Source organism: Oncorhynchus clarkii, chromosome 27 (assembly GCF_045791955.1).
Source record: "Oncorhynchus clarkii lewisi isolate Uvic-CL-2024 chromosome 27, UVic_Ocla_1.0, whole genome shotgun sequence".
In the NCBI taxonomy this organism is placed as follows: domain Eukaryota; kingdom Metazoa; phylum Chordata; class Actinopteri; order Salmoniformes; family Salmonidae; genus Oncorhynchus; species Oncorhynchus clarkii.
Window position 1 is genome coordinate 15,180,093 of NC_092173.1, and position 27,498 is coordinate 15,207,590.

A 27,498-nucleotide genomic window follows, 5' to 3' on the forward strand; every position below is an offset into this window, starting at 1 on the left:
CTCCTGGACAGTCTGTGGTGCAACGTGGCGTTGGTGGATGGAGCGAGACATGATGTCCCAGATGTGCTCAATTGGATTCAGGTCGGGGGAACGGGCGGGCCAGTCCATAGCATCAATGCCTTCCTCTTGCAGGAACTGCTGACACACTCCAGCCACATGAGGTCTAGCATTGTCTTGCATTAGGAGGAACCCAGGGCCAACCGCACCAGCATATGGTCTCACAAGGGGTCTGAGGATCTCATCTCGGGACCTAATGGCAGTCAGGCTACCTCTGGCGAGCACATGGAGGACTGTGCGGCCCCCCCAAAGAAATGCCACCCCACACAATGACTGACCCACCGCCAAACCGGTCATGCTGGAGGATGTTGCAGGCAGCAGAACGTTCTCCACGGCGTCTCCAGACTCTGTCACGTCTGTCACAAGTGCTCAGTGTGAACGAACCTGCTTTCATCTGTGAAGAGCACAGGGCGCCAGTGGCAAATTTGCCAATCTTGGTGTTCCTGCACGGTGTTGGGCTGTAAGCACAAACCCCACCTGTGGACGTCGGGCCCTCATACCACCCTCATGGAGTCTGTTTCTGACCGTTTGAGCAGACACATGCACATTTGTGGCCTGCTGGAGGTCATTTTGGAGGGCTCTGGCAGTGCTCCTCCTGCTCCTCCTTGCACAAAGGCGGAGGTAGCGGTCCTGCAGCTGGGTTGTTGCCCTCCTACGGCCTCCTCCACGTCTCCTGATGTACTGGCCTGTCTCCTGGTAGTGCCTCCATGCTTTGCTGACAGACACAGTAAACCTTCTTGCCACAGCTCGCATTGATATTCCATCCTGGATGAGCTGCACTACCTGAGCCACTTGTGTGGGTTGTAGACTCCGTCTCATGCTACCACTAGAGTGAAAGCACCGCCAGCATTCAAAAGTGACCAAAACATCAGCCAGGAAGCATAGGAACTGAGAAGTGGTCTGTGGTTATCACCTGCAGAACCACTCCTTTATTGGGGGTGTCTTGCTAATTGCCTATAATTTACACCTGTTGTCTATTCCATTTGCACAACAGCATGTGAAATTTATTGTCAATCAGTGTTGCTTCCTAAGTGGACAGTTTGATTTCACAGAAGTGTGATTGACTTGAAGTTACATTGTGTTGTTTAAGTGTTCCCTTTAATTTTTGAGCAGTGTATATAGCCACAACACAACAAGCTGTTCCACAGACAGAAGGAGCGATAGGAGTCGGAAAAAGGTGCTTGTTCATTGATAAGCACATCAAAGACGGCTTTAACGATAAGTAATAAAATAAAGACGGCACTTCGAAAAGCCCATTTCACACCAAAGCCTGCTGGATTTGCAAGATACATTTTCTTTCATTTTGATTTCGGCACAACTGAAAATGTGGCACCGACTTGGCCATGGATTGATGTTTCAGCATTGCCTCAACGAAGAGCTCGGCGTTCAACGAGCCACGTGCAACAAGTTACACGCCTGCTAAGCAGGCAGACGGGGTGGTACGAATGAAGCCTGACCTAGAATGTGCAGCTAACAGAAGCTTGCTTCATAGTATAGCACTCTGGTCAATGAGAGACATTTCACACAGACCATGCGGTTATGTACCTTGGGACTCATATCCTCTATCACCTACCTAATTCAATATCAATCTGTCTTGTTGAATAATGTGAGAAACTACCATTGCTTTAAAATGCAACATTAATTTTCTATGTTAGCGGTGCCAAAAACATGTTTCAGATAGCGCTTTTAGGTATGAAAGGTGCTTCATAAATAAAGTTATCGAAACAAGTTATCAAAGCCTGTTACGAGAAAATCTCGTATTATTCCTCCATTATTGGGCCCATTGGTGACTTGCCATCAGTGCTGGTGAGCACAAAGATCTCAGCCTGGGCCTGCTTCTTGCCTCCCACCGTCTTGGGGAACCAGTGCAGGTCGATGGGGAAGAGGTCCTCCTGCAGCTTCACCACCAGGCTGGTCTCACTGGTCAGCAGGTTCCATCTCAGGATCTGGTGGTCCTCACTGCATGAGTACAGTTCGTCTGCAGTGGTCCAGCCCACACAGCTCACAAGCTCTTTATGTGTCCAGATGTTAAGGAGGACAATGGTTAGGTGGAAATAGATCAGAGCTTGCTGCAAAATATAATATATAATATCTAAATTATAATATCGAAATTACTTGAACCAGGTGTGTTAGCGTTAAACTGGAACAAACGTTCTTACACCCTGTAGCCTAACTCTCTGGGTCCAGGGTTGATGACTGCAACAGACTCAACCACAGTGGTTGCTTTTCAGGTGAATTAATCAACACAGATCCTGTATTAACCTTTCTTTGTATTTAGGTAGGGCAGATCCACACACAAGTCTGAGCAATTAGCATATAAAAACATTTTCACCTACATACAGGTTGCAATAAGCATGCCTTTAGAAAGGTGCCAGGCAGACCTGGGTTATCTGTGCTTGATTAACCATTCAAATAGTCCCAAAACTGCACACCCGTAGCAACGGGTGCCACTGCCACTCCGGACAGGCTGGAGCAAACACTCAAAATATTTAAACGTTTTCAAATAGTATTTGAACCCAGGTCTGGTGGGGCACTGAATATCATATTTGTCTCAGGCTGCCTTAGCTTTGGTCCATGACGTTAGAGCGTGTGTGGAGGAACCGACATATACCTCCTAGACCAGAGCAAAGGAGGCCTAGTATGTTATTAGAGGCACAACTTCATAACAGATTTTTTATTAATGATTGCTGACTGTCCATTTTTTTTTTCAATTGAAAAAACGAACAATCAGGTCAAAGCACTGTTGTAGTATCGTTCTTTCACAAAACTGAAAAGGATATGTTTTGGTTCCTTGAGTAATGATGTCTTTAATCTCATTGTGGTGGCTAATGTGAAGTCTTCAGAAAATAGGTACTAGGCACTCACTGTAAACAGAAGGGTTGTCATCGATCATTAAAATTGGACATAACAGTTAGTTACCAAACAGAATGTATTAGCTTGCTATACAATTAGCAAAGTGAGTAGCTAAGTAGCTAGCTATTCATAGCTAATAGTACTCAGTTTGCTAGTAACACTGGCTGATCAATTTTTAAAAAACACAGTTGTCTAGTTAGCTAAGTTATGCCTGCATATGTTTTATTTGGAGTGCAGAAGCCATATCGCTAGCACTGACCGTGTATAGCAACTACTAGGTAGTTGATAGTTACTTGAATAGCTGCTACGCTAGCTAAATTAGCTACCTCTCTAGTCAAACAAGCGTCTGTCGTTGCTACGGTACCTTCACTGTAGCTAACGTGCTGAGTCTTCACGGTTATCACAATTGATAGCAGACAACTAATCATGTCCAGTTGCCATAGTAGCTCCACCGCTAATAGTTAATGCATATAAGGTTATATATTCCTCAACAATTATACTAATCGACAAAACCAGAAAAATAGACTGATAGCTATGCAGCTAGCAAGCAATGGTCTGAAACGTAGGCAGAGATACTCATTTTCTAATTTCGCTGACGTACCAGGGCTGTGTAAATTACTATCGCGAGAGTTCCTTGGCAAACTCTAGAGATTCTAAGGCTTACGTTGCTAGGACTTGATGTCATGTTACAAAGGAATAATTTGTTCAAGTATTGTGTAATACTTGTTTCTGATTAACTTGAAGGGCATTCTAGAGCGTATATTGTTTCCCTGTAATGGACGGTATAATTCAATGGCTATGAAATTAATTCTTACATATTCTACGGGTGCGTTCGTAAATTGCCTCTAGTGTGTCTGAGTGCGTTGTCAGATTGTCCGTTCGTAAATTCAAAGCGTTGGAGGAGGAATGAGCCGAGAGTTCTGATCTCACAACGGCAGTCAGCGCCCAAGCCAACTGGCTAACGTTGGCTAGCTACTTCCAGACACAAATGAGAGAACACCTCAATTTGGCCACATTACTCACCCGAGCAGGGCTAGTTAGGCTGTTTTCATGTTATCTAGAGCGTTAGTGACTGTAACTGTGCTGTTAGCAACAATTTAATTCATTTTTTGGCCAACATTTACTGACACCTGTCATTCAACGGGTGTTGCACGTTCGTAAATTATCCAGTTATTCTGCGCTCTGGCACACACACGAGATTGATCTGAAATCCGAGTAGATAGCCAAAATACATTTACGAATGTTTGAGCTGCTTTTAAAAGCAAAAGTCGAATTGAAAATATTATTGCCATTGTTTAATTCGATTTTCAAAATAGCAAGCTAGTACTGATGGTTTGGTTAGCTGAACTATCAAGTCTGTGTTAAAGTATAGCCGTGGTATGATAAACTCGGGGCTTTAACTTTCTTATGGGTTCTCTGGAAAATAATGCAACTCCGCTAATGCTTCGTGGCACACACCTTCCACCTAGTGCATTATTTTCCATAGGACGCATAACCTCTTGTTTATTACCCCTTACATATTTTCGACTCTTCAACCAATACAATCAAAATACAAAACATTTACCAGTACCGTAAACAACACCCTTCCGTCGTCACTAGGCAACAGTGCCCAAACGTCACTGCGCGTTCTATTTTCAAAAATTATTTTATGAAAATATCCCAAATCATTACCAAAATATAACTTATTCTTCACAATGTTAACTTGAATCCAAAATCTGTTTTAAGTTTAAGTTCATGGATGCTCAAAACTAGACTTGTCATCGGCCCTCTTTTTGAATTCTTGTTTTTCGACCAATGAGGATCCATGGTTCCTTGCATCAGTTTGTAACGAATTTTGGTTCGACAACAGAGTTTAGGCGCCATTTACGAGAGAGAGTTTGCAGCGAGCTAACGATTTGACACAGGGTTGACTTTTAATCACTTTATTTTTTAGCTTCGCGATATCGAGAACCGTTTTCCAATAACCTTTTGAAAATATAGGGTGATACAGAGGGAATTGTTACAACAAGAACTTCGTCCGCAAGGTAAAACTGACATTGTAACTGAACACGAAAGAGTTAGCTAAAAGACAGCTAGTTTATCAAACCAAAACTAATGTTAACTAGCTACAGTAACTTGCCAGCAGGTTTGGGGGCACTTTTAGCCGGTTATGCATGTGGTTGTTGAGTTAGTTAGCTAATTGGTTAACTTGAAGTGATCAGACGACAGCAAACATTAGTTAACTTTGCGAGCCAGTGCAAAGTAACGTTAGCTAACTAGCTATCTAACTTGTAAGCAAAGTACCGGTTTCCCCTATTCATCTGTGCTCTAGTTGTGTGTTGGCTATCTAGTAGTTAATTTGTTCGTGGCTAACAGTTGACGTGAAAATCATGGCTAACAAAGCCCAACTGGCTAGTTACAATTAACTAGTTAACCAATCACGAAGTGTTCTAACCCGACTAACGCTATCTAGCTAATTACCAGACATTAGTCTATAACGAGCTATAGTGTGTTAGCTAGCTAGCTAACGATACAGTAGATGGCTATTTCCACGTCTTCCCAGTTTAAGTAAACGTTCACTAGATGAATATTTGCCATGTATAACGGTAACGTTAGCTAACTAGATTGCAAGTGGACAACTGAAGCATGATACTAACGTTACCGAAAACCCCCCACAAGACTACTGTTAAGTCAGTTAAATGTTTTTATACACAGCAGGTGACATTTATTCACACAGTGACGTTAGTGATATTGCTATTTAGCGAGCCATGTTGTAGCTAGCTACCTTATCGTAGATTAGTAGTGACAACTATCGATCTGTCAAATAAACTAAACATTACACTTTCAACTGAAGCTGGTCATCTTGGACTACTGAGTGCAGCCTACATGGCGCTAATGATAAAGTAACTCTGACTCTGATTGGCTACTTCAGTGCTATGACTTTATTTTGCACATTTAACTCCATCTTTTGCTAACTAGTTCGCCGTACCGCTTGCTTTGCTTTTGAGCTCGGTTGGCGTTACTGACAACCTGTAACGTCATCATTTTTGTATTTTAGTTACACGCACTTGACTTGTCCGGTAACTTATCAGTTCATTTCTCTATAATGAAGTGAAATTTGGTGAATGTTGTCAGTTTAGACCAATATAATCACGTTATTTGACTAGAAGAGATTTGAGTTAGACAGCTCATTCATTTTTATTCGTCGGGGGGTTAAATTGCAGCTGTCAAATATTCTCTATTTCCGATTAGAGAATATGGTTGCATCTCTGACCCTCGTGTATATCCACTAATAACATTTGTTTAAAACGATACATATTTAGCAAAGAAACTAAAACAAACAATGTGAGATCTGGGGTCTTGTCAGACAGCAGACTAGCCATTTATTTGCAACTTTATAATTGACGGTGTAACTCAGTATAGCAAAGAATATAGGTTGGATCAAATGGCGGATTGTGATGGGGAAATGACGGAGGGGGGTAACGGGGTGCTTCACGTTGACTATCAATTGTGGAGAGGTGATTGACAAGAGAACCTACTGGATTTAACTTTTACTCCTGTGATTTGAATTAGATCTTTAGATTCTAAATCATGCCAGCCAAAACGTCGAAAAGTTCAACTGCTTCCAAGTCTAGAGGGAAAGGGTCGCAGCCTCGGGATGACTCCGAAGACGAGTTGGACTTACCCCTTAAAGAGGCGAACTCCAATGGCCAAGAGGCACCGCCGACAAATGGTAAGTAACAAAGGGTGTTTTGGTGTCTGCATCTAAATAAGTTGCGCGTCTACTCAATGGCAACGTGTTTTGTTGAATGTTAGTGCGTGATGGTTGAGTCCAACTGGCACAGTTGTGTTATTCATAACACGAAGCTTGCTGGTTAGTTTTTCAAACGTAAGCAAGGCATTAATAAACGTCTCTTGTGATTTTTGAGATTATTATAATGGTAGCGTGTGTGCTTTTGTCTCCAGCCTGCGCAACTTGCAAGGTAATTTATTTTTGGATATTAATGCTTTTGAACGATTCTATGTTAGAAAATCATAACCACGATTCTATATCTTTCGGTTTATTTAACGTTGGTGAATGGTTTGTCAAGAGACCTTCGTCCGAAAACAATAACCATATTTGACATGTCTACTCTTGATTTAGCAAGTATTATGGTTGGAGCGTTTGTTGGCCGAAAACTATTGTCATGGTCATATTGTACTGCTTATTTGTATTTTTTTACTGAGCACAACAATGGACTTGAGACCAAGCGTTTTGTCATTGTGATATGGTACCGTAATCGGTGTGCATTTGTAGCAAAGCTAGATTTTTATTCATTTGTTTGGAATGGAAAGTAGGTTATGGTGTGGGGGAAACGACTTGGAATCAGATGTTCGAAATATTATGAGAATTATTTGTCGTTGGTGAGTGTATATTGTGTATTGACGTTTCAATGTGAGCGTTTGTGAAAGGGGTCACTTCAAGCCTTCGTTTATGATTCAGTTATTCTTGTTAGAATTTAGTTTTGTGAACAGAGATATTAAATGTGCGAGTTAGAATCCGATCTTCTTCTGGAGACTTTATGCCTCCACTGTGACTAGCTCTATAATGCTTATATGTTTGTTTTTTTTGCTTCACTACCCCTCCCCCATACACCAGTGTCCCCACCTGAAATGAATCGCACTGTGGAATAAAAGTTCAACTCTTTGCCCTAGATCCGGCTCCCAGGGAGGGTGCCGATGCTGTTGATAATCGAAGTTTGGAGGAGATTCTTGGTAGCATCCCTCCACCCCCGCCCCCAGCAATGACCAATGAACCAGGCGCTCCTCGCTTGATGATAACACATATAGTTAATCAGAATTTCAAATCCTACGCTGGCGAGCAGATTCTGGGCCCTTTCCATAAGGTACGAAAAAAACATACCAACTCCCCGTTTTGGCTCTTTTACGACACTAGGAATTGTTTTTATTGTGTTTAAATCATTGTATCAGTATGGGTTGTTGTCCATTTCCTCAACTTTTATTTGTATTTGTTTTATCTTCAGTGATAGTAGTACTTGGATAGTTGTAATTTAATTGATTATTTTTATTTGATCAGATTTAACAGATAAAGTTGTTTCCCTAGTTTGCAGCATCTCACACTCCTCCATTTTGCTTTGTGCTTGTGTCTTTCACACTAGTGGTGATCTAGCTGTGTCTTGTCTGCTACAAATAGATTTTCTGCTAACTTCCCCCCTAACAAATTGTATCTGAAGGTTGCTCTCTTTATTGCATCATGGACACAGGTGCAGCAAAATAACATATATTCTTAAATACACCCACTGAGGTTAGAGGGCCACCATTTTAATCCAGCAGCATTTTCTACATGATCAAAGCGGTCTAAAATTGGATTGTGAATATGGTTTTAGTTTGATTTGAACAGATTGTGAATACATTTTTACCCCCACCCTCTTAATTTCTCTCTTTCTCTCCTTTCCCTAGCGCTTTTCCTGTATCATTGGTCCAAATGGCAGTGGGAAGTCCAACGTGATAGATTCAATGCTCTTTGTGTTCGGCTATAGGGCTCAAAAAATCAGATCCAAAAAACTCTCTGTGCTGATTCACAGCTCTGACCTACACAAGGATGTGCAGAGCTGCACTGTGGAAGTGCATTTTCAGAAAATTATCGACAAGGTAACACACACACACTTGTGCTTGGTCAGCTGTACCAAAACGATTACATTTTATAAAGCGATTTGGGTAAAGGGGCAGAATTGTTTTGTCGTTTATAAAATAATCCGTTTTTTTAGGGTTTCACTATAAATGACTTGTATGCATTTGGCTTAGTGTTTTCACACTAATGACTGCAACAAACACTCGGAATAGCCATTTGAAGTTAAAGCTGAAAGTCAAGTAAATTACAAACTTTGCCATCATTGTTTCTTTATTTGTGATTTTATGTTAAGAACTTCAAAGGGAAGGATGTTTTTTTTTCAGTTTTTTTTTTTGTTTAATGGTGGTTAAATTAATGTTGGTGGACAATAGTTTCTACGTTTCTGTACAAACCTAGAATCCTGTATATGCAGCGGTAGGAAAATACTTTTCCAGATTTTAAAAACATATTGTACTACCACAGGGGGTGTAGTAAGGTAATTAACTACATAATTGACATTTAATGTAAAATAATCTCTTTGTCAATTCAATACAGTCAATTCAATATAACAATCTCCTAACACTGCAGCTTTAAGCCTATATGCATAGTATTTATTTCTCTATTAAAAACTTGGGGGGGAACGGGTTATAGCTATTCTGTTTTTGCCTCCCTTCATATCTTGACAACAATTTATTTTCTATTGTCTCAAAATTAGTTGAAGTTAATAAACCACATGAATCTTACGTTTTGATAAATGTGCAAGTTAAATACATCTTAAATTATTACTTGTTATCACCCCATTATTTGTTAACAGCAACATTTCTGTGGTTGAGGCTTCACTTTCATATATGTGTGTGTTTTAGATGGATACTTACCTGTCTTTGGGGGGGCTGTATTGCTAAGCATTTTTTGTCTTGAGTGTGTTCTGAAGACTGGGTCTAAGCTGATGTTTCTTGTCCCCCCCCCCCCCCCCCCCCCGAGTCAGGAAGGAGATGACTACGAAGTCATCCCCAACAGCAAGTTCTATGTTTCCAGAACTGCCAGCAAAGACAATTCCTCGTCCTACCACATCAATGGCAAGAAGGCCACTTTTAAAGATGTGGGAACACTGCTGCGTAGCCATGGCATTGACCTGGACCACAACAGATTTCTGATTTTACAGGTAATTAAGTAGTTTATTTTATATTTCATTTTTAGTTTTCCTTTCAGCTTGTCTTTGATCCCTCCTGTGTCACACATCCCATCCTGTAAAAGCTTTGCTGCTCAGCCTTTCACTCAGGGGAAAGCAGGTAGTATGCCTGAGTGACCTGTTAAAACATGAAAAAGACTTGGACTGCTATAGCAGCGCATCATGGTTTGAAACAATGTTGAAAAGTTGCAAACCATCATTTGCTGCTTTAGTATTTTAAGAAAAATCAAACATTCCTGGATTTGTCTAGTAGAGACTCGGGTCAGTTTGGGCCCCCTTTACCTGCCACGCTATAGCAGCACGTAAATATTGGTGTGAGAATAGACCCCAACCCCAATATTAGCTGTGCTGCTTCAGTGTGGCAGGATCAAGCATCCACTCTTCATTTCTATAATTTGAGTGCATGATTAGGTCTTCAGTTTGGGTTTCGTTGGAATTACCTTTCATGGAATGTAATGCCAATGTCAATGTGTATTTCAAAGACATTACATTTTATTGTTTGTGTTGGGTCATATTTGCTGCTTTTGTCTGTCATGGTCCAAACTAATACATTTTCAAATTTATATTTTTATTTATTAATACATTTTTGGAACATCCTGTGGTGTTCAGGGGTTGTTTGAAGAACAAGCCAGTCTACTTGTTGCACAATTCACTTTTGGTTTTCTAGTACCTATCAACTCTTGGCTCAATTAGATTACTAGTTTTTATTGACTAGTGAGTATTGGGTAACCACTAGTTGTTGTGCTATATCTGATATCTATTTTGTGAGAAGATGTAGGTTCTGTCCTGTCTTGATTTGGGCTGTTTTCTTCATCTCTCTGCTGAAATGTTAAGTGATTTGGAGCTCATTGAATATGACAGGGTTGTTCTGACTTAGGCAAGAAGCTTTAGTTTGTTGAAGCTGCCTATTTAGTGCACTGGTCAACTTTCCCCCCATGTATAGTTTTTTTTGTGTTTAATTGTGTGTGGGGGGGGGGGATCTCAACACAGGATTAAAACAAGATTGGTCCATCTTAATATGTAGGCCAGTATTTAGGCTTGTGTTTTTCAGAAATGTTTCAAGGACTGTTAAGTCAAGGACTACACCTTGTCTATGACATGGAAAGGAAATTAATAATGTTATTAAAACACAGGCACCAGTTACATTTGCCAGATGTATTTCTTTCTTGACCTCATCAAATGTAAAACTTTTATTGTAGTGGTTCCAATTGATGATGTTTTAGTGATTGTTATTCCCTTTTTGCCTTGCATTATTTTGTCATGGATATGGACAAACATTTTATGTGGGCTAGTGGTTTGTCTGTGTTGTGGGTACAGTTATGTGCAGTGAAAGTTAATATTTGAGGCTCTGGTGTGTGTGGGTTGGGAAGGTGTGTGAGAAGTACAGTACACACAACTCCAAAATGTACTGCAAAAAGCCCATATGACTGGCTGCCCATAAACTGTAGGCATATATTATCATAACGGAGAGTTTGAAAAACAGTGTTTTTATGAGGGGTTATCATAACACCAGCAAAGTTTCCTCAATGCTTTAGTGAGCAGAGCAAGCATTTTATTTCAAATAATCAAGAACAAAATTGCTGTTTGACATTCACACAGAAGTTGCTCTCTTTCTGGTTTTAGCCCAGGTTAGTTTGAATTGCATTTTAACTCGCTTGTGGGAGGGTGTATTTTTCCCCTCATTGCTTTTCAAGGACAAACCACCCATCTACCCATGTCAATTCTAGGATGGGAATCAGGTGGTCTCGAACACGAAATTGATCCAAGGTGTGTGGTTGTTATAGCTTCTTCCCACCATAAATTATACAGTATTATAACATACCGTTTGTCCTTGCTTGCGTCCCTCCCTCCCTGTGCATTGGTCAGGGTGAGGTGGAGCAGATAGCCATGATGAAGCCCAGGGGGCAGACGGCGCATGACGAGGGCATGCTGGAATACCTTGAGGACATCATTGGCTCCTGCCGTCTGAAGCAGCCCATCCACACCCTGAGCCGCCGCGTGGAGCTCCTCAACGAGCAGAGGGGAGAGAAGGTGAGAAACAACCCCAGTAACAAGACATTGGTCCATTTGTTGTATTTGAAAAAAATAAATAAATAATAATTGCATACATTTATACATGTTTTTACTTTTTGAAATTGATGGTTTCTGCTGTGGGGGTGTATAGGGTGTGTTAGGGGGCTGTTTCACTGTGAGGTATGCTGTGTCTTGGCCAAGCTGAATGCCCCTGGCCTGACACCTGCCTCTCCTTACAAGGCAGCAAATTATCCCTCCACCCCTCTCACTCACACACACACACACACACACACACACACACACAACCCTCTACTCAGAGATCGCTGTGTCTAGGCTAATCCCTCATGCTTATTTGTTACATTTTTGATTGTTGTGCCAAAAACGATTGCAATGCAATCAGTCATTTAATTATTATTTTTAATAGGGGGGTGAGCCAAGAAATAAGAACAGGATGCAAGAGTGATAGTTTTTTTTATTTTTATCGAAGGCATTTGATGAACAGCCCCGAATTAGATTTTATTAGAAATGTGTTAGTAATAATGTGAGCAGGGGGTGAAGTTTGGCTGATAATTACCAGATTTTGTTAGTATATTTATTTGTGTTGCAGTACTAGTGACATATTGTTATTTGGGTATGGTGTTGGAGCTACAGTGTGCCAGCCAGGTTAACAGGGTAGCAATTCATTTGAAGTGAAATACTGGATGACAGTTGAAGCCAGCCAGTTCAGTAAATCTCTTGCAGGCTACACTATTCTCACATCACTAATTAGGCCTGTTTGCAAAAAAAAAAAAAAAAAACATTCTCCCTGTGCTGTAATGTATTAACTAATTGATCAGTCTTGTGATTGTTTTTATTACTTGAACATATTTTATTATTTTCCATGGGTAACATGATTTAGACTTTTTGGTTCATGAAGCTTTACAGTTGTCAGAGCAGTGGTGTAAAAATACTTTCATGTACTTAAGTTGTTTTTGGGGGCTATCTTTACTATTCATATATTTGACAGTTCTATTCCTAAAGAAAATGGTGCTTTTTACTCTGTACACTTTCCCTGACAGCCAAAAGTACTTGTTACTTTTTGAATGCTTTACAGGACAGAAAATGGTCCAATTCCCATAATTATGAAGAGGTCATCCCTACTGCCTCTGATCTTGCGGACTAACTAAACACAAATGCTTCGTTTTGTAAATTATGTCTGAGTGTTGGGAGTGTACCCCTGGCTATCTATAAATAAAAAAAATGTGCCTAATGGTTTGCTTAATATAAGTAATTTAGAAATGATTCATACTTTTGATACTTAAGCACATTTTAGTAATTACATTTACTTTTGATACTTAAGTATATTTAAAAACAAATACTTTAACTCAAATGGTATTTTACTGGGTGTCTTTTACTTGAGTCATTTTCTATTAAGGTGTCTTTACTTTTACTCAAGTATGGCAATTGGGTACTTTGTCCACCACTGAGTCAGGTCTCTTTAGTATTCAGAAATCTGCATTTTCATAATGGAGACCCCAAAAAAAATCTGCATTTTTTAAAAATCATATCACCTGAAATTTTATATTGAAAGCCAGGTGTTTTTTTGTGGGGGTGCAACTAATCATTTTCTTTACACAAAATACATTAGTGCAACACATTCAGCAGAAAATAGCTTTATTTTTTTTCATCAGATGAGAACAAGTGCAACGCTAACAGACAAGTAAATTACTTTACAATGGAAAAAGCAAGGTGTTTTTTGCAAAAACAATGCAGAGCCATCATTTCAGATGTTTATCATAGAAAGGATATAGCCATCTACATTTCCTAGTTAGTCTAGCATTTTAACTTGCTAAAACTACCAGAGAAAAGTACACATCACTCAGAGTGCTGTCTGGTGATCCAATGTCGGTTTGTGAATGGTGGAATTTGATTGAGCAAGATGAGAGCAAAGATATTTCATCCAAGTGGTGAAGTGAAACTGGAGCCCAAATGTCTTCCTTTAATGCTCAGTCCTTTTACATTCATGATTTGGAACAAAACCTGACTGAAGCAGAGCAGAATTTACAATAAGAAGCCTTTTAGATCTGCGTTTCCAAACGCAGCAAGATAAATAAAATATGCGTTGCAGCTTTCCCTTTCTCTGTGAAAAACGTAGTATCCTTTTAACGCAACACCTGCAGTAGATATCACAGTAAAAAACACACACACACACAGGGTCAAATGCTGTGTTGAGGCATGACCAGTTTTGACTGTCCATCTTATTAGACTCAGGATGGCATTGTGCTGTTTAGGATTCTATCACACTACTGCCTTTATCCGAGTTATATCTTTTCCTTTTCCTCTGTATTTGTCCACATTTGACCAAATCACGTATGCCATTTGACTGAATAAAAAGGGCATCATTTTGGTACTGAAGCCAAATTAACCTTAGACTGGAGTAAAATTGTACTTGTTGGGAAAGCTCAGGGTCTAACTTTAATTTATCAATGAATGTCGGGCATGGTCAATCAGTACAAAACAAAATTCTAAGCACGCCTGAGAAGGAACAAAAGTTAACTCCTATGTATTCAGGGATTGATCTTGTGATAATTCAGCATGAATGTTTAAGTCAAAGTGCTATAGCCTCTGTCTTCCTGTTGTATCATTTTACAGACTGTTTGTTTTCCAGCTAAACAGGGTCAAAATGGTGGAGAAGGAGAAGACTGCTCTGGAGGGAGAGAAGAACACAGCCGTGGAGTTCCTCACTCTGGAGAATGATATTTTCAAACAAAAGAGCCAGCTCTGCCAATACTATGTGTGAGTATTACAACCACACAGAGGCTTGCTATATTTAGTGTTTTTTTTTACTAACAAGAAATCAGGTTTGAAAGAATCTGGGAGGAAGGTTTGCTATAGTTGGATGCCGTTAACACAGATGGTAACTTTTTAGAGTTCATATGTCCTGGTTGACCAGAGTGTGATTGTTTCTTTGTTGTCAGCCATGACCTCCAGAAGAGAGTGGCAAACAAAGAGGAGGAGAAGCAGAGGATCCAATATGACACCAAGGAACTCACAGAGAAAAACAACAACATCGCTGAGGAAATGGAGAAGAAGAACCGAGACCTGAAAAACGTGGAGAAGTAGGCTTTGTATTTTTCATTTGTTATTCATGGCTTTTGTTGCTTACATGGAAATTTATACCAAAAATACATTGATGAACACAATATAGTCGTAAAGTGACTGTCAGTCTTCAGTGCAATAATGTTATGAAATGGAGAATGTTCATAGACCTGCTGGTGACCAGCAATACAGAAAAGCAAAATTAGCAGTAATTTGTTTGATTGCCATAATGTCCATGTTGTGTGATTTCTCTCAGGAAACAAGGCAAGCTGACCAAGTACATTGAGGGCCAGAAGGAGAAGTTTACCCAGCTGGACCTGCAGGATGTGGAGGTCCGAGAGAAACTGAAGCACACCAAGAGTAAGACCAAGAAACTACAGAAACAACTGGAGAAGGACAAGGAGAAGGTGTGCATGTGTCCCTTTTGCTGTGAACATAATTCAGGTCTCTGTAATTGAGGCTTCAGTGATTCCATTTGGGGGAGGAGGGGGTGGTATTGTAACGTTTACCATTTATCATATTAGGCAATCTCTGTGTGTAGGTGTAGCTTATGGCGGCTCTCCAAATCGATACGTTAGGAGGCTGTGGTTGTGGCGAATGTTCTACATAACTTACAGGTCATACTCTTAAACAAACACAATGGTGCTCTGTCCTCTCAAGACAGGCCAGCACCAATGACCTGACACTTCACTTTTATTCTGTTTATTTTGTCACCTGGCCAAAGCGAAACACGGCCACTCGTAATACAATTTCCCTCCCTATACAAACACAAGGCCTGTTGTGCTGAGACCCGGGGTAAGGCATTGCGCAGGGATTTACAGATGACCTTATTAGTAATTGCCATATTGTGTAATTACACATTTTATTTTTACTTGCATCAATGTCACAAAAACAAGCGTGTTCATTTCTATTCCAGTAACTGGCTTGGGATTGGCTCTGGGTGGGCGAGGGTGTGCATCACACTTTTGAATAAATTTTGTCTAAATAGATTTTCTGTCATGAGGTCCCCCTAGAAAAAAAATATTGTTACATTGCTGAGATTAAAATGGATTGATGAAGTTTCTGGTATACCTGATTTATTTAATAAGAGAAACTCCTTCAGTTGGCCACTAGGGGGTTGTGAACTCAAAACACGAAACCCTCCAAGGCATGACTGCTTGGCGCTCTGCTGCCTCTCTTGCTTTCTCCCATGCTCTTTTCTCTCCATGGGCTCCCTTTTTGCTCTCTCCCCACTCACACACTCAATATGCTCCAAGTCTGTCTTTTCTCTCCCCCTGTTCTGCAGCCTGTATGATACAGCACCAGTGGCTGTGATTTGGCAGTGTGGTGTTGGGTTGTGGAGTCCGGGTAGAACAGAGCAGGTCTCTGGGGAGCCGTGTTCTGCAGTGTGGTAGTGAAGTATGGCCTTCTGTAACACTACCAGCAGCCACATTCACTCTTCACCAACAGTTAACCCTGCTAGCTTGGCCTCCTCTACTCCCGCTCACCACCCTGCCCACTGGAGAGGGGTGCGGGTCAGACTGCCTTCCAGTCTGATGGAGGTGCTCCTAACTGTTTGCTAGTTGTATATTTTGGTCTTTCCTGGCTTAAGGTTGTATCTCACCTAGAGTCTCATCTTTCCTCTCGGTCAGCTGGAGGAGGTGCGTAACGTGCCGGCCAGCAGTGAGAAGACCATCTCTGAGGCGTCTGCGCGCAGGGAGGAGTTGGAGAAACAGAAGGGGAAGGAGGAGGAGAAACTGAAGGAAGTGATGGCGAGTCTGAAGGAGGAGACCAGCGGCCTGCAGCAGGAGAAGGAGGTGGGTGTCTTTCATGATCAGGAATTGCTTACTCATTTGAAGTAGGAAGCATTATTCCTTATTAATTGAATTTGACTGATATCTCTTTCCCCCTGGTATTCTATGATTTCTGATCACATAAGAGTGGCTATTATTCCTCTGACTCTGTCCCCAGACTAAGGAAAAGGAGCTGATGGAGCTGAGTAAGGCTGTGAACGAGACACGCTCCTGTCAGGACGTGGCCCAGTCTGAGCTGGACATCTACCTGAGTCGCCACAACACCGCTGTGACCCAGCTAAACACAGCCAAGCAGTCCCTGCAGACCACCACCGACACGCTGCGAGACCGCCGCACCGCCATCAAAGAGCTGCAGGTCAATATACCCCAGTGTGAGCAGGAGCTCAAGAAGGTACGTTGGTGTGTGTGTGGGAGGGTCTCGAACGTTGAGTGGGTTCATAAGGTTAGGGGTGGACTATGGGATTTGTCGCAGTAAGATGCATGCAGTTCAGGTTTCTGGATAACCGTGTGCTACCAGTGTTGACCATATATTTCTGTCTGTTCCAGGATGAGGTGGAGCTGGAGCAGCTGCTGCAAGCAGACGGACAGGCCAGGGAGCTGGTGAGGGACTTGAGGCAGAAGGTGGAGGAGGCCAAGAGCTCCCTGTCCTCTAACCGCAGCCGGGGCAAGGTGCTGGACGCCCTCATGCAGCAGAAGAGGAGCGGCAAGATCTCCGGCATCCTGGGACGACTAGTGAGGACCATGTGCATGTATAGACTACACCAGCGCTGTCAACCTCAATCCATAATGTTTGCTGGTTTTGTTTTTTTACATTCAATTAAGACCTAGACCAGTGGTTCTCAAACTGTGGGTCATACCCCCTAGTGGGGGGTGTGCAATTTTGAAATTGGGTAGTGCATCAGCAGTTTTCCTCTTGTTATTGCAGACCTTAGCACTATTTATACTGTAACTTGTCCGAAATGTCCAGGACAACTAGCTCATGTCAGCTAAAGCTTTTTGGCTGGATGTTTTAGCCCATAGATTTTGTTGTAATGTTTGTCACTCAAATATGACATGACTTAACATTAGACATGGCAACATTTTATAGAATTGCAAGAAAATGTGCTTTAAAATGGACACATTTTCTCTGCACCGCATGACAATGTGTGGAATTGCATGAAATAAGCTTTAAACCTGCAAAAAGTTCACTCCGCCAACAAGAGGGGTGTGAACAGTTTGTGGCATGAGAAGTGCTCATAGAAATAGACGTGGTGTGCCGGGGTGGATTTTCCCTAATGCTGGAAGGGGGGCTTGAGTAAAAAAGTGTGGGAACCTCTGACATAGACAACCAGGTGAGGGGAGTTCCTTACTAATCTGTGACCTTAATTCATCAATCAAGTACAAGGGAGGGGAAAAAACCGGCAGACACTAAGCACTCTGTGGAATGAGTTTGACACATGGGCTACACATGTGGCAGCTGAGAGATACACATACCCCTCTACACACTCAGTGAGACTGTTCTTGTCCCTTCAGGGTGACCTTGGGGCCATCGATGAGAAGTATGACGTCGCCATCTCATCCAGCTGTGGCTCTCTGGACAACATCCTGGTGGACAGCATCGACACGGCCCAGAAATGTGTCAACTTCCTCAAGGCCCAGAATATCGGTGTGGCCACCTTTATCGGCCTGGACAAGGTGAGGACAACGCAAACACCTGGGGCGTCTTTTGTCAATATTGCGTAGAAACTAAAATACTACTTACGAACGGAATTTAGAATGTTCGTACGCATAGAAAGTGTGATTTATCAAACAATCCTACAAGCATCATATGCACACCAATAGGAGAGAACCACTGATAAATACCAATTGTTCTCAGTAATTGTGCACAACCTTGGCTATTTCCATTTCGAAAAGCCTGTAATTAACCATATGGTCAAAATCATCCCTTTAATGCCTGTGGGGAATATACAATGTCGTACCTTAAAATACAACAGCGCAACCAAAAAAAAAAACTGTTTAGATTTTTATTTTTCAGAGACTGAAATGGAGGTGCTAGTGTCAGAGTACAACAAAAAGTTTTTGGCTCGTTCAGTTTAACCAGTAAAAATGAAGACATGGCTATAAAGAAAGGACCATTACGACAATGAAGTTGTTTTGGCAATGGCAAATATAGGTAACTCACCAATATGCCATCCATCCTCAACAGCTCCCTCCTGGAAGTGTTTAGACCAACATTTCTGTTCTGCAGAATGAACGAGACGTGCGTTCCACCTGGCCGCAGCAGCTTCTGCGCATCACGTAACCTATTACCTGCCCTTTAAGTGTCGAAACCTTCTGTTCACATAGTTGAAATCATTTTGGGATGGTTTATTTTATGCCCATGTGGGCCATCTACTGCTCTGTTCGTATTTGGGAACCCATTGATGGCATCATGTCAAAGAAACCCCTCTTGACTTCAACCTCTGGCGCGATGGTGTGTTTTGCTGACGATTGCATCCAAAACATGGGCTCATCCAGGACTGTGATGCCGATTGGCAAGCTCCCGTTGAAAAGTGCCCGTTGCCAAAACCCTGAGGGTGGATAGTGCTTAGATCTCCACCAGAATGGCATGCGTTTTCCTTTTTAAAGCATGTCTCAAATCCTCGCAAAAAATGTGGTTTTGGTAAATGAGATCTGATAAGCCAATCTGGACTGTCAATTTGTTTTTATTTTTACATCCCACCTATCTCTAAAAATGCGCTCTGCGGAGTGCAGCGTGTGACATTTTCTAACCGAGCAATATCAGCCTTCTCTCATTCAATTTCCTGTTATCTCAGTCTTCTATAGTATTTCAACAATGGTGTCACTTTCACACATGCCTGTAACTTCACTTTATATGGATTTATTATCCTAACAAATACACTGTGGTCATATTATGATTATAGCTAGCCTGTCAAGATATGTTGCATGAATTCACAATAGAAATACAATGAAATTGAAAAATGATTGAATTATTACTCACATTTTCAACATATTTTCCCTGTTCAACGCCTGACCCTTTTTCCATCACTTGGCGTACAGATGGTCATGGCTGTGCATCAATTAACACACACACTGTCAAGCAAACATTCATATTGTGTGGAAATGATCCCACGCATGGCTTACTCATAGATTTGTGCTAATGCATGGTTGATAAAGGAGGTTTTTCACTCTGTCAGTTCAATTCTTCAGGACAATGATCTGGCTCAATTTGAGCTTTGCTCCAGTGAACCCCAGTTTGACTCCACCAGGCATTCTCTGTCATGGGTTTGCTGCAGAGACAACTGGTACAAAGCCTTTACACTCAAATGTAAAACCCTACAATAGTTTTTTTCCCAAGAGTTTTGTATGTCCCACATTGTAGCTAACACTTGGACCATCCAATCTCTTCCCGTCTCAGATGAAGGTGTGGGAGAATAAGATGGGGCCCATCTCCACCCCAGAGAACATCCCCCGTCTGTTTGACATGGTGCGGGTGCAGGATGAGAGTATGAAGCCAGCCTTCTACTTTGCCCTGAGGGACACCCTGGTGGCCAAGGACTTGGAGCAGGCAACACGGCTTGCCTTCCAGAAGGACAAGCGCTGGAGGGTGGTCACCATGCAGGGACAGATCATAGAGATGGCTGGTGGGTAGACCGAGTGAGCTGGAGCTCATCTCTTCTCAGTGTTTCTCTATAGATGGTCTATATGGATGACATGTCTGACACTATGCTCTGTCCCGTCTCAGGCACCATGACTGGAGGTGGAGGGAGAGTGATGCGGGGCAGGATGGGCTCCTCCATCGGCACTGAGGTCACCCAGCAGGAGGTGGGAGATCTTCTGGACACTCTTCTAGAGCTTTCTCTGGCCTCCAATCACTGCTACGGCTCACTTTAAGCTCTGTTGTGGTTAAATGACCTACTGTCTTTTTGTGTCAGCTGGACCGTATGGAGAGCAAGCTGAATGAGAAGGTGGTGCAGCTGCAGGGCTGCCAGGAGAGGAAGCTGCAGCTGGAGGAGAAAGTCCAGCGACTCAGACAGCAGCTCAGAGACATGAAGAACACCCTGGAGAAATACACCAACAGCATGCAGGTTATATACACAATACAGATATGAAATGTATTCGACGTTGGTGTAATTCTTGTTCATCAGACTTGTTTAGGTAAAGCTGAATGTATGTAAGGCTGGCAGTGTTGTAGTCGAGCAACTAAACGCCTGAGTCAAGTCACGAGTCCCTATGGCTGAAGTCATTTTTAATAAATATTTACTTTGCAGTTAGTTCCCGTCTTTATTTTTCTGTTACATATTTGACATTGTGCCACTCACTGCGCTATCTGCAGGAAAACTTTGGAAAGCAAAACTAGTGATTTGGACGTATTTGGTATTTTGATTACGGAGTTTGTTCTTTGTGCTGGCTCTATGCTCGTCTTACCAGATGAGCCCCTCTTGATTTGGTAGAAGAAATGTGCCCAGCAACAACTATTGGCGGATTGGCGGAAGATTTATGTGAGAATGGAAGTAATGCAAAGATTTCTCCTGTTGCCTAATGGTCATAATTGCCTGCCATATACAATAGCCTATGAAACCCAGAAGTCCTTCATACACAGGCTCATACACATTTTTTAAAATTTTAGGCCTAATGTTTAATAGTTATGTCAAATCAGTAATGTTTTGATGGGGTAAATGTTCTCTAGATGGAATTGGCTATTGCTCCTGTCAGATTGACCAGATTATTATTTGCAATAATTGTAACAGGCGCTCAGGTACTTTTTTAAATTGACTGATATTTGTGTAGTTTCTTTTCTTTTTTTTAGAGTGAAAAGTGAAGGGACTTGTCAGAACCTGGCCATGGGATGCAGGGGAAAGACTGTTTTACTTTTAAACTCAATGCTTTGGTTTTCATTTTTGTAAAGCAGTTTATTTCTTAACCAGGCAAAGCTAAATAGTAGGCTGGTGACTAGTGGTTACAGGGGAGCAATAGTCTCTTGCGCGATGTGTAGCTTATGATTGGAGGTGGAGCCTGCTTGTCGCCCACACTCACCGCTTGCTCCCTTCACCTAGACAACCAAACCCTCACTGCTTTTTGGCTCGTTCAGTTTAACCAGTAAAAATGAAGACATGGCTATAAAGAAAGGACCATTACGACAATGAAGTTGTTTTGGCAATGGCAAATATAGGTAACTCACCAATATGCCATCCATCCTCAACAGCTCCCTCCTGGAAGTGTTTAGACCAACATTTCTGTTCTGCAGAATGAACGAGACGTGCGTTCCACCTGGCCGCAGCAGCTTCTGCGCATCACGTAACCTATTACCTGCCCTTTAAGTGTCGAAACCTTCTGTTCACATAGTTGAAATCATTTTGGGATGGTTTATTTTATGCCCATGTGGGCCATCTACTGCTCTGTTCGTATTTGGGAACCCATTGATGGCATCATGTCAAAGAAACCCCTCTTGACTTCAACCTCTGGCACGATGGTGTGTTTTGCTGACGATTGCATCCAAAACATGGGCTCATCCAGGACTGTGATGCCTCACTGCTCTGTGCACCCAAGGCTACTATGATAAGCAGAATATTAGCAGCATATCGAGTCCATGTGCAAATACATGTCACGGGAAGGCGAGTCCACATCAACAGTCATGAAAATCAGGACTTGAGTTGAAAGTACTACAACACTGGAGGCTGGTGATTGCAGGTGAGGCTGTGTTTGACCGTGTGTGTTTCTTTGCTCAGAGCTTGGCAGAGCAGGAGGCTCACCTGAAGCCTCAGATTAAAGAGCTGGAGGCCAATGTCCAGGCAGCTGCCCCTGACAAGAAACAACAGAAACAGTTGGAGAAGAGCCTGAAGGACTTCCAGAAAGGTGAGTCCTTTGAAACCCAACTAACTTTATGAAGTTGAAGTTACTTAGAAATTGCAGGCTACACTCTGTGTCAGTTCCAGTCTTCAGGACAATGATCTGGCTCAATTTGAGCTTTGCTACAGTGAACCCCAGTCTGACTCCACTAGGCATTCTCTCTCATGGGTTTGCTGCAGAGACAACTGGTACATACAACTAGGGGTGTGCACATCTCATCATACTTGTATCCGTTTTATCACACTTGATACTCGTAATTGTATTTACTTGTGATCGGAAAACCCAGACTTGCGCTTTAAATGCCGGTAAAGCCTGTACCCCAAGTACTCTTTACTGCGCTATCGCTATACTCCTTCACACGTTGTTCAAATCAATTATCCCAACTGCTGAAAATGCACATGATTTACTTAGTCCTATTAAATGATCTATGAAATAGGCTGATTAAATAATGCATGGCTGGCTACTGCTGCCTGCATTTATTCCAGACAGATTTAGGGTATTTGCTTGCCCCATGTATTGTTTCACCTTCAAAAAGAGCAAAAACCTTTCTCTCCTGACACTGCTCAACCTACACCCCACAGATTTCTTTAGACAGCCGAAATCGCCAATAGAGTTATGCATCTGCAGGAACGCCCCTCTCAAGCATCCCATTGGTTCCTTCATGTACACCCCGTCCCTGCCTGTTGTGTACCAGTAGACAAGGTCCTTCGCTCCCGCCTGCTGGACACCTGCCCTCACTGTCAATAACAGAACTGTGGGAAAGCAGTGCCGACAGGTGGGGGTGAAGGACACAGCCCTACCTGTGTCTACTCCGGTACACAGCCCTACCTGTGTCTACTCCGGTACACAGCCCTACCTGTGTCTACTCCGGTACACAGCCGGTGGGGGTGACGCTGTGCTAGCTAGCTAGCTTGTTAGCCATCTAGCACAGTGACGTTCCCGCTTGCTGTGTACTGGAGTCCTCCTTTTGGACTAGCTGGCAGTGTCCTTCACACACGCCTACCAAACTGTACTGGAGCGCCACTGTCTCCCGCCTATGTACTGGAGTCAGTTTAAAAATGGACCAATAGAAGTATAAAGAAGGATTCCTGTAGATGCAGGAATTCCCAAATGCAGTTGCACCCTTCTCCACACTGAGTGATGGTGAGATGTGTGCAGGCAGCTGAAAATGACTTTTCCCCAATCACGTATAATTACAAAAAATAGTCATGTCATATTCAGAAGGTTCTCTATATGCGTTACGATATTGATTTTGTCTGATTACTCAGCACACCCCTAATTTACACTTGCCCCCACTAGACCTTTGAGGCTTAACCCCGCTCCTGTCTTGCATATAAATAAATTATTTCCCGCCTCTCTCCCACTTTCCCTCTGCCCCTCCTCTCTCTCAGACTTTGAGGTAGCCTCAAGTAAGGCAGGGAAGGTGGAGGCTGAGGTGAAGAGGCTCCACACCCTCATTGTGGACATCAACAGCCACAAGCTTAAGGCCCAGCAGGACAAACTGGACATGGTCAACAAGGAGCTGGACGATTGCTCCTCAGCCATCACCAAGGCCCAGGTGGCCATCAAGACCGCAGGGCGGTAAGTGTTTATACACGTGTGCACACACATTCAGCTCCCATCGGGCAAAGGCTTCTGGTTGTGACTCTGTTACTGGGGCTTATCTGAGCTTTCCCTAATGGCTGCTGCTCCCCTCCCTCCACACAGTAACCTGAAGAAGTGTGAAGAGGGTGTAAGTCACCTGGAGGGGGAGCTGGTGGAAAATGAGAAGAGCCTGGGAGACCTGACGGAGCATCTGAAGAGGCTGGAGGAGGAGGCTGGGGAGATCATGAAAGCCTGCCAGGAGGCTGAGGCGGCACTGCCGGAGGTGCAGGAGCAGCACCAAAGGGTGGTGAGGGAGATCAAGGTCCTGCAAGAGCAAGAGCACGCTCTGCAGGAGGAGTCCCTCGGCGTCCGCCTCCGAGTGGAGCAGATAGACACCTCCATCACCGAACACACCAACAAGATCAAACACTGGCAGAGAGAGGTGGGTGGCAGGGCCTTGTATTTTGTGTGCATGTGAGATTCACGCTTGGTTTGGTGTGTCTAGAGGTCTACCAACCATCCTGCTAGTTGCATTACCTGGTATCATCTGACAGACAGACCCATATATTTTTCTCTTCTGCTATTTATATTTTAGTCATTTAGATGTTCTTATCCAGGGTGACTTAGTTGGTCCATTCGTCTTAAGATAGCTAGGTGGGACAGCCACATATCAGTCATAGTAAGTACATTTTCCATCAAGTAGCTATCGGCAAATTCAGAGCTAGGACTGACCATCCGTGTCCTGTCCTCCCTAGGCCTCTAAGCTTTCCCTTCATGCCATTGAGGACAAACCAGCAGAGGCGCTGCCCGCGCTGACCCCTGCTGACCTGGCGGCCATCAAGGGGCCTGACGTCATCACCAACCAGATCTCCCTAATGGAGGCCCGCTGTGCCCAGATGAAGCCCAACCTGGGAGCCATCGCAGAGTACAAGAAGAAGGTACACACCCAGCTCTCTCTTGGTCAATCAATCAAATGTATTTATAAAGCCCTTTTTACATCAGCAGATGTCACAAAGTGCTGTACAGAAACCCAGCCTAAAACAGCAAGCAATGCAGATGTAGGTCTAACCAAGCACCTTGCCACCATGTTTTTACTCGTCTAGTTTCTTTCCCTCTAAGAGAAAAGTAATCGTTGTGAGTCGTGTAGATGCCTACTGGAGAACTTTTATTTGTATTGCTTTTAATCTTTTTAATGAATTTATCTTATTAACACTTTGTTCTAGCTAGCTATTTGTGTAGGTAGCTATCAAGTAAACACAATGATGGGGGACCAGTACAAATGAAAATGAAAATAACTGTTTTCAATCTTCTGTAGGAGGAACTGTACCTGAAGCGTGTGGCTGAGTTGGATGAGATCACCACAGAGAGAGACAACTTCAAGCGTGGCTGTGAGGACCTGCGCAAGCAGAGACTCAACGAGTTCATGGCTGGCTTCAACATCATCACCAACAAGCTGAAGGAGAACTACCAGATGCTGACGCTAGGGGGTGACGCTGAGCTGGAGCTAGTCGACAGCCTGGACCCCTTCTCTGAGGGCATCATGTTCAGGTCAGCAGACACTGGCCCATCCCGTTGTTTATAACATATTTGTATGTTGAAATTGACCTATTTCCAACCTGGTTTCCCCTAATTTTATTGTTGTATTCATTAAATGTATGAATGACCCTTGCTCATCCTCTTGTCTCTGTCCATGGCCACAGTGTGCGTCCCCCTAAGAAGAGCTGGAAGAAGATTTTCAACCTGTCTGGAGGAGAGAAGACCCTGAGCTCTCTGGCCCTGGTGTTTGCTCTGCACCACTTCAAGCCCACGCCTCTCTACTTCATGGATGAGATTGATGCAGCCCTGGACTTCAAGAACGTCTCCATCGTGGCCTGTTACATTTATGTGAGTATTTCACATGCAACAGCTTTGAATAGTAATTGCCATTCTACTCCTAGTTGACTCAGTGAGGGACATGGGGTCAGCCCATCTATGTTAATCGTTAGTATTGTGTAATGGGAGATTGAAGGAGCTGTGCTAAGGTGTACAGCCTATTGTGACAAATCCCCTGTTTTGCAAAGCCCTCTGTTGGCAGCATGTTTGTCCATTGTTTTTTTCCCTGTCTAGGCAGTTGGTGGTTAATTCCTCCCAGGCCACTTTTTTAAAAGAGCTTGACTCACATAACCACAGGAAAAACATGATACTTGAGATTTACAGCCTTTGATTTATCATTTGATGATTGAATGTTAATTTATTTCCCTACTCCCTCTCTCCAGGAGCAAACCAAGAACGCTCAGTTCATCATCATCTCCCTGAGGAACAACATGTTTGAGATTGCTGACCGTCTGATCGGCATCTACAAAACCCACAACACCACCAAAAGCGTGGGAATCAACCCTAAAACCATTGTCTTCAAAGAGCCAATCTCAGTTTAGAACAGCAGTGACTCTGGGTTCTCCCTTAGCCACTCCTAGTAAGATGTATAAACATGCATTTCTCTTTCCGGTTTACTGTTCTTTCACACCATGTATATAAATCCATGGCTTTAATCTATTCTATCACACTGCTGTCTTTTTTTTACTGATGAAGCTAATAAATCTTTTATAACCACTCTTTGAATACTATACTACATTAATGACTCTTTGAATACTATACTATATTAATGACTCTTTGAATACTATACTATATTAATGACTCTTTGAATACTATACTACATTAATGACTCTTTGAATACTATACTATATTAATGACTCTTTGAATACTATACTATATTAATGACTCTTTGAATACTATACTACATTAATGACTCTTTGAATACTATACTATATTAATGACTCTTTGAATACTATACTATATTAATGACTCTTTGAATACTATACTATATTAATGACTCTTTGAATACTATACTACATTAATGACTCTTTGAATACTATACTATATTAATTACTCTTTGAATACTATACTATATTAATGACTCTTTGAATACTATACTACATTAATGACTCTTTGAATACTATACTATATTAATGACTCTTTGAATACTATACTATATTAATGACTCTTTGAATACTATACTATATTAATGACTTTGAATACTATACTACATTAATGACTCTTTGAATACTATACTATATTAATGACTCTTTGAATACTATACTATATTAATGACTCTTTGAATACTATACTATATTAATGACTCTTTGAATACTATACTATATTAATGACTCTTTGAATACTATACTATATTAATGACTCTTTGAATACTATACTATATTAATGACTCTTTGAATACTATACTATATTAATGACTCTTTGAATACTATACTATATTAGTGACTCTTTGAATACTATACTATATTAATGACTCTGAATACTATACTATATTAATGACTCTTTGAATACTATACTATATTAATGACTCTTTGAATACTATACTATATTAATGACTCTTTGAATACTATACTATATTAATGACTCTTTGAATACTATACTATATTAATGACTCTTTGAATACTATACTATATTAATGACTC

At 42.0% G+C, this 27,498-nt stretch overlaps 2 protein-coding genes across 5 annotated transcripts in view; one reads left to right on the forward strand and one right to left on the reverse strand.

The window, feature by feature from the left end:
• LOC139386382 (intraflagellar transport protein 80 homolog) overlaps nucleotides 1-3,517 on the reverse strand; it is a 70,966-nt gene extending 67,449 nt beyond the window's left edge. Inside the window, exons 1-3 of the mRNA XM_071131931.1 lie at nucleotides 3,275-3,517; nucleotides 2,838-2,921; nucleotides 1,853-2,074 (exon numbers count right to left, since the gene is read on the reverse strand). Of these exons, the coding sequence (XP_070988032.1) occupies nucleotides 1,853-2,074; nucleotides 2,838-2,874 (259 nt within the window). The 5' untranslated portion in view covers nucleotides 2,875-2,921; nucleotides 3,275-3,517. The remainder of the gene's footprint in view (nucleotides 1-1,852; nucleotides 2,075-2,837; nucleotides 2,922-3,274) is intronic.
• A 326-nt stretch (nucleotides 3,518-3,843) lies between these two features.
• Nucleotides 3,844-26,575, forward strand: LOC139386381 (structural maintenance of chromosomes protein 4-like). Of its 4 annotated transcripts, XM_071131927.1 has the most exons (23): nucleotides 3,844-4,934; nucleotides 6,463-6,622; nucleotides 7,585-7,775; nucleotides 8,350-8,541; nucleotides 9,486-9,662; nucleotides 11,556-11,720; nucleotides 14,350-14,477; nucleotides 14,660-14,800; nucleotides 15,037-15,187; nucleotides 16,412-16,576; nucleotides 16,731-16,964; nucleotides 17,120-17,305; nucleotides 18,086-18,247; nucleotides 19,971-20,196; nucleotides 20,298-20,377; nucleotides 20,488-20,640; nucleotides 22,282-22,408; nucleotides 23,794-23,983; nucleotides 24,110-24,428; nucleotides 24,742-24,924; nucleotides 25,302-25,534; nucleotides 25,687-25,870; nucleotides 26,242-26,575. In XM_071131927.1, exons 2-23 carry the CDS (start codon nucleotides 6,481-6,483, stop codon nucleotides 26,398-26,400), a joined length of 3,888 nt encoding a protein of 1,295 aa, XP_070988028.1. In that variant the 5' UTR covers nucleotides 3,844-4,934; nucleotides 6,463-6,480; the 3' UTR covers nucleotides 26,401-26,575. The 4 variants fall into 4 exon arrangements, with proteins under 4 accessions (XP_070988028.1, XP_070988029.1, XP_070988030.1 ...); XM_071131928.1 differs by lacking the exon at nucleotides 3,844-4,934 and having other exon boundaries at nucleotides 6,200-6,622; XM_071131929.1 differs by lacking the exons at nucleotides 3,844-4,934; nucleotides 6,463-6,622 and adding an exon at nucleotides 6,657-6,872.
• The last annotated feature ends 923 nt before the right edge of the window (nucleotides 26,576-27,498 follow it).

Coding starts and splice junctions, on each gene's coding strand:
- LOC139386381 (XM_071131927.1), top strand. CDS start 6,481: ATGCCAGCCAAAACGTCGAAAAGTTCAACTGCTTCCAAGTCTAGAGGG. Junction 6,623..7,584: donor AGAGGCACCGCCGACAAATG/GTAAGTAACAAA, acceptor TCTTTGCCCTAG/ATCCGGCTCCCAGGGAGGGT. Junction 8,542..9,485: donor TTCAGAAAATTATCGACAAG/GTAACACACACA, acceptor CCCCCGAGTCAG/GAAGGAGATGACTACGAAGT.